The sequence below is a fragment of the Ursus arctos genome, unplaced genomic scaffold (assembly GCF_023065955.2).
Source record: "Ursus arctos isolate Adak ecotype North America unplaced genomic scaffold, UrsArc2.0 scaffold_12, whole genome shotgun sequence".
Lineage (NCBI taxonomy): Eukaryota > Metazoa > Chordata > Mammalia > Carnivora > Ursidae > Ursus > Ursus arctos.
Window position 1 is genome coordinate 30,788,117 of NW_026622786.1, and position 13,015 is coordinate 30,801,131.

Below are 13,015 nucleotides of genomic sequence, written 5' to 3' on the forward strand. Positions count from 1 at the left end.
ATTGGTAATGGACCAGAAAAAAGCAGTGATTGTGGAGAAGTGGGAGTGAAAACAAGGTTATGCTAAGATATCAGCAGTGAGGGCAACTTTACAACTACAGCAGTAAATAGAGCGATAGTCATGTTGTTGACACCTGAGAACTGTATTGGTCCTTTCTCCCTTTATAGGGTACATGAATATGCAACAAGATATTTATTCTTATTCTCAAATTTAACCATTAATTTTTATTTAAAATATCTAAGTTGATTTTTGTAATGAGATTATACAAAAATTGCACAAAAACTGATGAAAACTAGAATGCATGTATTTTTATGTAAATATTATTCTTAACTAAGGGAAATCAAGAGGAGAAAACCCTAATATTAACATTAACTAATCTTATTTTGAGTTCAGTAAGTGTGTAAGAGGATTAGAACAGATGTTAATTTCATGTTACAGATGTGAGAAACCGAAGCACAAAGAGTACTTTGCTCAAAGTCATCTGACAGAAGTAGGATCTGTAATACAAATTTCTTAATATCTAAAGCATTCTTTCCATTACAAAATTAATCTCAATCAGGATAATGATTGCAAACTACAGAAGGGTGAATAATAATATAATAGTAGTAGAAATGACAGCTACATTTATTGAGTGCTTACAGTGTGGTGGGCACAGGACTGAATATTTTAAATTTTATTTTATTAATCTTTGTGATCTTATTGGTGTCCAGCATAATGTCTGGCATGTGACAAGAATGTGTCCTTCATTCATTCACATTTCAAAGAAGCAAAATGTATAAAGCGAATCTTTAATTCTGTTAACACATTTTAAATGATAAAGCTGTGCTATCCCAAGGCAGCATGGAAAATAAGTAAATAGAAAAAAGATGAGCGGAAAGACGTAAAGAAGGGACATAAGTAAATGGGCAAATGATGAAATTTTATAGGTCACAATGATAGCCAGCTGCAAGGAATTTGTAGATGTGCAGTTAAGGATAAATGAAAAGAAAACACTGAATACTTTGAACAAAGATCCAAATCGGGTAACTATCAGGTAAGGAAATTAAATATGTTTTAAATAATTTTTTAAAGGTTCTATTTAGTTAAAATAAGTGGTAATAATTAAAGTTTTGCCCTGTGTTTTTATTTATAGATTTCCAATGGAAGGAAGAATTAAAACAAGAGAAATGAAAGTAAATTGGTAAAGATAATTGTTAAATGTCTTAAAATACTACCATTTGTGATTCATATTTATGAAAAATTTTTTTAGTTTTAAAACATATTTTAAATTTGTTTTCCTTAATACAAAAAAGAACACATTTACATAAAAATAAGGTGTCAATATAGATATGAAATTAATGTCCGAAAACGCTCAGACTTCAATTAAAATAGATGATTTGTGAATTTTTTAGGTCAAGATTTTTTGAGAGTGTGTTCTGCTGAAGCAAGGTAATGATAGAAAAGGAGGTTAAGTTTGTCATCATCAGGAGCTTTCAAGTTAGCTTGAATGAGAACCATGTGTATAAAGATGATGGACAGTATGAAAACACATATAATAAATGTATATTGAATGATAGCGGCATTGAGGGAGAGAGACAAATAGTAAAAGTAAAAACATGAGTGAGAATGCATATATGACAGTGGAATGTCTATTCTACTGAGAATGGGAAGTTTGTATAGAGGAATAGTAATTAGAAGAGTAAACTAAGACTACATTGTAAATTGTGACTTTTACAGTTTGCAGTCACAAATATAATGATATTCTTTCCTGCTTGCCTAGTGGTTGATTTTCTGAGTATTTAGGTCTTAATGTTAAACTGTTTGATTTAGATGATGTGATTTCATGTGAAATGACTTTTTTATGTGCTTCAATAAAACCCGTTATCCAAAGAATTTGTTTTTCCTCCTTAGCTAGAGGAGGTCACTCTCTCTGGTATACTTCCTTATATTCCATTGAATTTTATCTCCCACATGCCTTGAAGTCTCAGAAACAAACTTTTCACAGTTGTATATTGCTCAACAAGCAGATCTATAGCTTGGACAACAGAAGTTAATGTTCTGTTTCTAAGCTATATTTTTCTAGAAATTCAAATACCCTTAGAGACCATATAGTCTAGTCCTTTCATTTTACAAATGAAGTAAGCGATGCCCAGATAAGCTGTGACTTTCCCAAGATTGTATTGCCATGCTAGAGACTGAGCTAGAACTAAAACCTAGGTCTGTTGCTTCTCTCAGTGTTTTTTTCCCAATATACCTTGTTGCATCCACTCTTGGGTCAAATGAAATCAAAGTATTTTCCCACAAGCATCTTCTTAGGAACACTTTATTTGCAGCTTGAATGCTTCCATTTACCTTCCCTTAAATTGAGTCATACATTCTTTTGATTGGGGCTGTCATATTTTAGAATTGATGATTTTGTAATTTTTATAAATATTGTAGTTTAGTTTCCTATTATAATTTCCCACCTTTCTGCATCTACTTAAGTGTGACCAGGAAGAGATAACTATGTGGGGTCTTTTCTTAATCCAAAATGTACAGTTTTTTGGTAGGTGATGATGTCTCATAGTTGTCACTTTCATATGTCTCTTATATCCCTGTTACAGTGCTGAATTTCAGATCTGGTTTTTTGTTTTTTTAAGTAGGTGTTAATCTTAATTTTAAACTTTCATCCTTCCAAGTTTCTGACCTTTAATTTAAGGCTATTTTTAAATTTTTTATAACTTTAATTCCCAGATCTTTTGTACTCAGCCTTAGCTCTGTTTGTTTTAACTGGTATTTTTCAATGAACTCATAAGATGTATTTTCAAATCAGTGATTTTTTTTCTTCATTTGTTTCTTGTTATTATATAAGTAAGGCATGGATTAATTTTTAAAGAGTCAAAAATTTATAAATCAAAAGGTAAGGTTTGTCTTGACTTCCCCATCTTTCTTCCCCAGAAGTAGTTATTATCAGTAGTTTGCTGTGCATCCTTCCAATTTCCTATTTATTTAGCACAAATATGTGTGCTAATAAACATATGTAATGTCTACTACAAAAAAAATCATAATTATTGTTCTTGTGATGCCATGAGGACCATAGGGGAAGGGAGGGAAAACTGAATGGGAAGAAATCAGGGAGGGAGACAAACCATGAGAGACTCTGGACTCTGGGAAACCAACTGAGGGTTATAGAAGGAAAGGGGGTGGGGGGATGAGGTAACCAGCTGACAAGGAGGGCCCTTGTCATGATGAACACTGGGTGTTAAACACGACTAATGAATCGTTTAACACTAGACCAAAAACTAATGATGTACTATATGTTGGCTAATTGAACATAATAAAATAAAGTTAAATAAAAAGATTCTATATCAGTACATATACACGTCAACCTTATTTATTTTAATGACAACGTATACTTTAATAGCAATGTATTCTATAAATATGAGTATAATTTTTAACCACCCCTTTGTTGATGAAGAATTAGATGGCTTACAAATTTTTACTACTACAAATAGTGCTGAAATGAGCTTCCTTGGGTTTCTATCATATTTTTCAAAGATTTCTGGGTGAAAGTGTATATATATATATATATATATATATATATGAGAAGATTTAATATATGATGCCAAATTGCCTTTGAAAAGTCTCTAATTTACAGTTCCCACTCATAGTATACAAAGAGTGACTGTTTCCACACATACTAATATTTGTTTTGTATCTTTAAACTTTGGTCAATCTAATGGGTGAAAATTATATTTAAAAATTTGCAAATCCCTGATTATTAGGAGGAAATATATGTATTATCTGGTTTTATGCAGAAGTTTTAAATAGTTATAAAATCATACATGTTAATCTTATCCTTATGAGTTCTAGGTTTTATGTCTTTTAGGAAGTTTTTTCCCATCCTGTATTTCTTAGGTTTAGGTTCAACTATGTAAAACTGTATAATAAAATAAATTAACAATACCTTAAAGAAGACAGGCTACTTTTCTTTCACAGAAGAGATAGCTCAAAGTGGATAGTCTGAGGTAGATATGGTGGCTTCATGGTATCATCAGTACTTGGGTTTCTATCTTTCGGTTCTGCCATCCCACGTAACTTCTATTTCAATGTCACCTTATTGTCCAAAATGACTGCCAGGGCTTCAGCTGTTACATTTGAGTATTTTCTCTCTTTTAGTAGACTTCTTGGAAATCCTGACAACATTTTGCACCTAATGACTCCTCCTAAGTGCAAAGGAGACTGGGAAATATCTTGGTGATAGTATGCCTAGATTAAAATTGGGGTTCTACTATTAAGAAGGAAAGAGAGTGAATGTTGGGTAGGCAAAGCAGTCTCTGCCACATATCCTAAGATTATAGGACATCTCCTGTCATTTTTTCTAATACTTGAAAACCGTTTTATTTTTACCTGGGGGTTTCTTATAAGGCAACTGGAGTTAATTTTTTATATGGTATAAGTTAGGAGAGAGATTCTGTCTCCTTCTGCCCCTCCCCTTGCTCATGCTCGCTCTCTCTCTTTCTTTCCCCATACCCCCCTCAAATAAATAAATAAATAAATCTTTAAAAAAAAAGAAGTTGTACTTAACCTTATAGTTAGACATATTTTAGGTACTACAGACCAATAGGCTCACATGTCCATGTTGCCTTTCTTGTCCTATCTTGTCCTCTCTGCTGCTAGATGGAAAGGAGCTGGGTAGATGAGTCAACTAACTGTCCTATTGAATGCTTTTTGGTTTTAATTCTATTTTGTCTAATATTAATATTACTAGTTTTATTTTGTATATCTTTTTTATTCTTAATGTTTTCATATTGTTTTATTTTACATATAATTTGTATATATAACATATAGCTAGATTTTGTTACTGTTTTTTTATCCAGTCTCAGAATTCTTTTGAGGAATTCAGTCTATTTACATTTATTATAATTACTGATATGTTTAGACTTACTGTTATTGTATGTTTTCTTAACATTATCATTGCTTGTTTCTTTCTTTTTTCGCACTAATTTTTTTCTTTTGTCTCTTCTGCCTCTTTTTGGATATATCAATTTTTCTTTGTTTTTGTTCTTCTAGCTAGCTCTTCCTTTAAAATTCTATATTGCATGTGTAGATTTGTATTTTTCTACCAATATCTGTAGAAAATGAACATTTTAAACTTCCCTGTATGAGTCAAAACCTTTTCACATTTTCACTTCCCTCCTACTTCTTGTTCTCTCCCATGTTTATTCAGATCTTTGGGATTTTAGTTCCAGTTGTTAATTTGAAAATATCTTAAGTGTGCATTAAAAATTATAGACTTACCTAATTTTTTTCACTGATTTCTTTGCTTACTTACTGCTTTTTAAAATTTCTGCCTTTTTGTTACATATATAGCTTATTCTGCTGGGTACATTCTCAAGTAATTTACTGAGTCTTTCGGATTCTTTATAAGCCTAAAATATAATTTGCTCTTTCATTTGAATGAGTTTGGCTAAATTATTCTTCAGAAATTTCTTTGGTACTGTTCTTCTTGCATCCATTTTTGGTGACCCAATTTGTTTTCATTCTTTTGTTAATAACTTTTTTTTTCTCTTCAGAATATTAAAATAATTTTTTTCTTTATCTGTGTTAGGAAATTTCAGCATGACGGTCTCGTGTGTATCTTTATTCTTTATTTTGCACAGCACTCTGGGGACTCTCGTAATATGTAGACTTGTATCTTTCTTGAGCTCTGGGAAGCTTTCTTCTATAAGTTAATTATTTCTCTTTTATTCCCTCTGTTCACTCTTTCTGGAACTCCTTCTAGCTGAATGTGGGACTTCTGACTCTCTTCTCCACATTTTATACTTTCTCTCCCACATAGAGTCCGTTTGTCCCTCTCCCTCTGCTCCTCATCACCCCCCACTCTCTCTCTCAAATAAGTAAATAAATAAATAAGTAAAATCTAAAAAAGAGAAGAATAAAGCCTCCTTACCTCTCCTGGGTGTTTGTTACTACCTAGAAAACTGACCTGCCTCTCTGGCTCCAATGTCTACAATCCTGTGTTAGCCTCTTAGTACATACTACAACTGCCTAATATTTTCCACAAATGAGAGAGAGTGGCAGGGGTGGACTAATGTACTTGCTCAGAATACAGCATTTCAGTAAATTGCTCAGACAAATATCTCATCACTCTCTCTCCTTCTTAATCTGTTGATTTTTTTTTTAAGGAAAGAGTTTTTTTTTTAAATTGAAGTATAGTTGACATACAATGTTATGTTAGTTTTGGGTGTACAACATAGTGATTCAACAATTCGTGATGCTCACCATGATAAATGTAGTTACCATCTGTTGCCAGGTATTACAATATTATGTCTATTGATTCTTCTGCATGTGTTGTGGATAATTTCCTCCAGTTTTATTTTTCTCATAGGTTTGCTCCTCTTCATAGATTTTATTTCTAACATTAAATTTTCTGGTCTATCAGTGGCATACTTTCTTGCTTTCCTGTAGTTTTATGGATGGAGACATACATATATAAACACACATATACATATGTCCATCCTTTCATGGAATTTGAAGAAGAGTAAGTATATAGAAGGCTCCGTGTGCTATCTTGATCCTTTGTCTCAGGTGTTTCTTTGGGTATTCTTATTTTTTGTTTAGGCAGAAAAAATAGCTTCAGAATAACTCTTCTCTCAGAAGAGTTGTACAGCTTCATAGTACACCTTTAACTTTCCTTCATTTGCAGGATTTCTTTTGTTGTTGTTGTTCTTGTTTATAGTCTTTAATTAAAATGATGAAAAAGAAAATGGATCTATTTAAAAACAAAACCAAATAGCTACTTTTGTCTAGATTAAGATGTGGTACCTGAGGTGGGATTCATTTGAGGGATTTCTATTCTTTACGCACAGATCTATTCTGAAAAATCCTTCCTTTACTAAGTTGGCCAGGATACAAAAGTCTTTTGGAAAGTTCTTGTATCATTTTTATTAGTTTGCTAACTAATCTTAGTAAAGGGCTGCATCTAGCTACAAAGTTGACTGAGAAATATAATCTTCGTGTATAGGTAAGAACACATAATGGGACAGTCAGCTAGCAATTTCTGTCATAGGTATGCAAAGCATCTAATGTAGTCCCTGGAGCATAGTAAGTATTCAAGAAATGGTTATTACTAATTATTATCATCTTTGGTTGAGCCATTTAAGATCTCTCCTGGTTGCACCAGTTTGCATTTCCATCAGCAGTGTACAAGGGTTCCTTTTCCTCCATATCCTCACCAACACTTGTTTCTTGTGTTTTTGATTTTAGATGTTCTGACACATGTGAGGTGGTATTTCACTGTGGTTTTGATTTGCATGTCCCTGTGATTACTGATGTGGAGCATCTTTTCATATGTCTGTTGGCCATCTGTATGTCTTCTTTGTAGAAATGTCTGTTCATGTCTTCCGCCCATTTTTAAATTGGATTATTTGTTTTTTGGTGTTGAGTTGTATAAGTTCTTTATATATTTTGGATATTAACTCCTTATCAGATATATCATTTGCAATTATCTTCTCCCTCTCAGTAGGTTGTCTTTTTGTTTTGTTGATTGCTTTCTTTGCTGTGAAGAAACTTTTAATTTTGATGTAGTCCCAATAGCTGTTTCTGCTTTTGTTTCCCTTGCCTTAGGAGACTTATCTAGAAAAATGTCAGAGAAATTATTGCTTGTGTTCTCTTCTAGGATTTTGATGGTTTCAAGTCTCACATTTAGGTCCTTAATCCATTTTGAGTTTATTTTTGTGTATGGTGTAAGAAAGTGGTCCAGTTTTATTCTTTTGCATGTGTCTGTCCAGTTTCCCCAACAACGTTTGTTGAAGAGACTGTCCTTTTCCCATTGCATATTCTTGCTTCCTTTGTCAAAGATTAATTGACCATGTTATCATGGGTTTATTTCTGGGCTCTCTATTCTCTTCCATTGATTTATATGTCTGCTTTTTGTGCCAGTACCGTACTGTTTTGATTACTATAGCTTTGTAATATATCTTGAAATCTGGGATGGTGATATCTTCAATTTTGTTCTTCTTTTTCAAGATTTCTTTGGCTATTTGGGGTCTTTTGCGGTTCCATACAAATTTTAGATTATTCTTTACAATGATTTCTTAATAAATAATATAAAATAACTTTCAGAAGATATACTATAGCCAAAAGAATCAAATAGTCTATGGTTTCAGCTATATGCACCCATTCTGAGAAGTGAGTTGGTTACAACCTTCTATTTTCACATATTGTTTGCTAAAACTAAACCATGAAATATAACTATTATTCTCTCTTTGTCTACCTGACTTATCAAGAGACCTTCAAGAAATTAATATAAGTCTGATAATTTTAGTTAGATCCATAGGGTGAGTTGCACATCATTTGTCTGGTGAGAAAAGTAAACAGTCAAAATGGGATATAGTAGGCACAATGTACGTTAGTTCCTTTTCTCCCATCTTCCCACCCACTCCTCAAATTTTGTAGCCAAGCAACTGCTAGTTTCTAATAATCAACTAATATGTTACCGACCTTCATATGTTGAACAGAATCTTCAGACCTAACACTCTACTTGTCACTTATAGGCACTTAATAAATATTTGTGTATTACACAGAGTGCCTTGCTTTTCTATAATAACTTATATATGTAGAGCTAAAAGAACTCTATTGGATGAGAATATGACAACAATTTTAGATGTGTCGAGGTTAAAGAAATAGTCTAAGTGAGAGTGCCCTGTAAGCATTTGAAATTTATCAATCTAGAGATTATAATGAAAGTCTTGAGAAGAAATGAGATTTTCGAGAGAAAGAGAGGTTGAAGGAATGAAGAAGAGTAGAGAAATAAGAAGGGGTCTTTTAGAGGTTGGAAAGAAGCTAACAATGACTTGTAACAATAATGATGCAAGGTATAGAATCATCTAGTGTCACAGAAATCAAGGCAGAGAGGAATTTTAAGAAGAGATGCTTCAGTGATGTCAAATACTATGAGCTAATAGTTTTTAAAAGGAAATCATGAAATTTCTTCTTTCCTTCAGTCTTATTCAGGCTCAGCTAGGATGCATTCCCATACAAGACTTTGCTTTGACACAAGATACCGCGAAGATTTTCAGAAACGGTTCACGAATTACAAGATGTACGTTATAGGATTAATGGATTTTCAATATTTTTCCCAGTAAACTAGTATACTAGATTTAACATTGGAAACTTTTTTTTAGGGTTGTCAGATTTTGTGGCTGTTCAAGAAAAGAAGTTTGCTGTACTATTGAACAGCTTGATTTTAGCTAAATGTTTTAGATGCAAACTTTGGGAAAACTCTCTACATATATCCAAACAGCTGGAAAAAATTGGTAGGTACTGAATACAGGCAGGCAATTTGTCAATGTCTGCAGTTTATTTTGTTTTTCATTGTTAGGAAAATTATTCTATGGTGTTATGACTTTGAGAAAAATTGTGTTTGTAGGCCTGAATAAGGTACTGAACTTTACTTCTCTTGAAAATCTGATTTTCGTTTTCTCCTGCTTAAAGGATTCTATTTGAAATCATTTGGGAAACCTAATAAAAATGAATGCTCTTTTTTTTTTTAAGATTTTTAAAAAATTTATTTGAGGGTTGGAGGAGAGAGATGAGAGAGAGAGAGAGAGAGTACAAGCAAGGAGGATGATCAGAGGGAGAGGGAGAAGCAGACTCCCTGCTGAGCAAGGAGCCCTGATGTGGGGCTCTATCCCAGGACCTTGAGACCATGACCTGAGCCAAAGGCAGATGCTTAACTGACTGGGCCACTCAGGCACCCCCTAATAAAAGTGAATTCTCCTATTTTTAAATTTGTTCTTGAACCAAGAGTGAAATTTTATTTTAGTAATTAGGTAACTATATGTTGCTCTTTCTTCCACTTTTATGATTATTTTGTTTTGGTCTCAATGACAAGGTACAGAGCAAGCAATCCTGGCCATTCTTAATTCATTACAGAGAATTATGTCACTTATTTGTATCTTAACTTTTTCTCTTTTTTTTCAGTAACAGGACAATATTTTCACTGATCTTCATAGAGATTCTGTAGACAGAAGATTGTGCCTATTTATTTCCTATCTATTGAGATCTAGCTCAAGTTTTGTACTGAAAAACTCTAAAGGGTGCCAGTTACAAAGACTGGGGTATAACTAAGTACTTCAGAGTTTTCCAGTTTGTTGCCTTTGATTTTGTGATCCTACTCCTTCTCTCTAAGAAGAGGGTTGTTATTCCATGACTGACAGCTTTGTTAGCTTTATAATTTTATATGCATCTTGGGGACATTAAAAAAATTATGTAATGGGTTATTAGGGATTTTCTCATTATTCCTTAGAACAAAGATCTCCAACTATTTTGTGAGGAAGTGCTTTTTTATTTCCTTGAAGTTTGAAATCAGTGGGATAGCAGAGGATTGACCAGTCCTGGGAACTGGGGTAAAGATGGGGATTAGCTGGTGAAAGTAAGGTCAAATTAGAGGAGGGGTTCTTGATATTAAGGCTCACCTCTCTACTGAAGTCCTAGCAAACCAGATGCTGCACCCATCTCACAAAGATGAGTTCTAATGTGAGAAGGAGGCTCCATTTAGGAAATAAACTTACAGAAATTTTGAAATTAGGTTAAATTATTATTATGAAAATTTTCGTTATATTTTGAAAAAAACAGTCAGAATCTGACTTTCTAGAATATTGTCAGTCAGGCATCATTTACATTCTATCCCTTCCAAATTGTCAAACACTAATGTGTTTTTTACAGTTAGTATGGCTGAAGAGAAAGAAGCGAAAATTGCCCAGCAAAATTCATACACTAGACAAATGGGAGAATCTAAATAAAAAAGCAAATCTAAGTTCTTCCTGAACATCAGGAAAAAAAATAATGAATACAAATTGATTTTCAACAATGTTTATAAAAAAGTAAAATTCAGGAAAAGTTTTGAGGGAAAATGAATATGAAGGAATTATTAATACTAAGAGTTGTATCTTAAGAATGAATAAGAGAAATTCCCAAGGATAGTTAAAGGTATGGAAAAAGAAATAGTGTAATATCCCACCAGTAATATATGTGCTTTAGGCAAGATGGTTAAAATTTGGAATTTTATACTTCTGACAGTATGTCCAATTTTGGGGATTGGTTGAATTCATTTGTGAGTGTAAGAATTTTAAATTCCAGTTTCTTAAAACATAAAAAAAACAGAGAAGGTGCAAAGATGGAAGTGAGCTTGATGTATTTGAAGAACAAAATTAAAGCAAATGTGACTAGAGAGTAGTCAACAAGAGGAGAATGGTAGGAAATTAAATGGGACAAGTAGGCTGTGGTCAAGTCAGGTAGGTAAGGGAGTTTGGTCATGGTAGGAAATTGTCACTTTATTTTAAATGCAATGGGAAGGAATTGGAAATTTTAGACAGAAGAGTAAAATTATCTGATTTCAGTATAAAAACATAGAATTCTAGTTCTAGGATAGAAATGCTCAGAGAGCCATAGCTTTATGAAGCAATATTCCCATCCATAAATCACGTTGTCTTTTTTTCAAATATGAGTGTAATATAACAGTAGGAATTGCTTGGTACTTTCTCTATGGGTGACATATGATAAAAATAAGAATTGAATCATCATGTAGACCAAAGAGTTCCTCTTTCTTCTATAAAGCAAATACATGTTTTATTTCAGTCTGAAAAAATAAATACAAACAATTGAATAAATGCCACAGCCCAAATAATCCAACTGAAAACTTTTTTTTAAAACTTAAAAAATTAGTTATTAATCTGGATTTTTAAGAAATTTTTTTACTAATGTCATTGAAAGGTTAAGTATAGATTTAGTTTAAAGTGGATCCTTTAAAAACTGCTATTTGATTAATTTTCCACAGGTATAACATTGTCAAATGCAATGGTAAATGCAGGTTTGACCTCCTTTAAAAAAATAGAAGAAACAGACGCAAGGGAACTTGAACTGGTATCTAATATTCATTTATTCCTAATGTTATCTGAATTTTACCTAAATTTTAAAGCCTACCTTTTATATCTTTATTTCTTCTAAAAAATTGTTTTCCTTCTCATAGTCATAAGTATTTTAACTTAACATTTGGGGTAATAAGCATTATTAAAACTATTGACACTAAAAAGTAATTTACTAAAAGAACTTCTAGTCCTGTGGTAAGAATATAATGATATAAATGTTTTTAGATTTTAAATAGACACCCCCCTTTTGGAACGCAAATAAAAGAAACAGTGATGTATCTACCAAAATATGAACTTGAAGTGGAACAGGTAAATATTTTTTAGGTATTTTCATTGTCTTTTTAGGAATAGAGCTACCCATAGCTGACTTGGAGCTGAATATGAGGAGGAAGGTTATTTTTAACACTTTTTATGCCTGTCCTTTTTTTTTAAAGATTGCAAGATATAGTGATACCATGGCGGAAATATTAGTGACCATTATATTAAGAAACTTTGAACAGCTACAAACTAAAAGAACAGCACCAGATTCTCACTATGTTACCTTAATCATAGGTGATGCAGATAATCAGCTGGTTTTTAAGCACAGAATTATGTAAGTATACAATTTCCATTTAATTTTATTTCGAAGCATATACTATAAAAGAAAAATTCTGCTGAGAAAGAGTAATAAAATCACTGTGGGATTAATTAAATTACATTTTCCTTACACTGTAATGGGGTAGTTTCTTTACTTGTCTGTTAAAGAAGGTATTAACATTGGGTCTGTTGTTAGTACTCAAATGAACAAAGTGTGAAATCTCTCACCATGGTCCGAAACAAGTGAGTAAATGACCTTTAGGAGTAGCTATAGCTCACTGTTGTTAAACTTTCTTGTTTTGTTGCTTTTCTCCAGTCATTCACAACCTTACTACTCTTTCATTATCTTCCTCCTGCTCCTTCAAGATATATCTAATATTTTAAATTAAAATCCAACAAACTACTATAGCTCCATTGTAGGATCTGGCAACCAGATCAAATGTATAAAGGAGGTACCTTCCCTTACACCTAGTTCTCTGGCATGCCATTCTATGACATCAGTCTTTTTTCTGATACTGTTATCTTCTCCCAGGATGCCATAGGCAAAC

General features: G+C 32.6%; 1 protein-coding gene across 2 annotated transcripts in view; it reads left to right on the plus strand.

Moving 5' to 3' along the window:
- HFM1 (helicase for meiosis 1) overlaps positions 1-13,015 on the plus strand; it is a 101,967-nt gene that overhangs the window by 48,000 nt on the left and 40,952 nt on the right. For both annotated transcript variants that reach the window (XM_057310475.1, XM_057310476.1), the window contains 7 exons: positions 927-1,033; positions 1,133-1,180; positions 8,967-9,064; positions 9,147-9,278; positions 11,801-11,886; positions 12,117-12,200; positions 12,326-12,483. In XM_057310475.1, the coding sequence (XP_057166458.1) occupies positions 927-1,033; positions 1,133-1,180; positions 8,967-9,064; positions 9,147-9,278; positions 11,801-11,886; positions 12,117-12,200; positions 12,326-12,483 (713 nt within the window). The remainder of the gene's footprint in view (positions 1-926; positions 1,034-1,132; positions 1,181-8,966; positions 9,065-9,146; positions 9,279-11,800; positions 11,887-12,116; positions 12,201-12,325; positions 12,484-13,015) is intronic.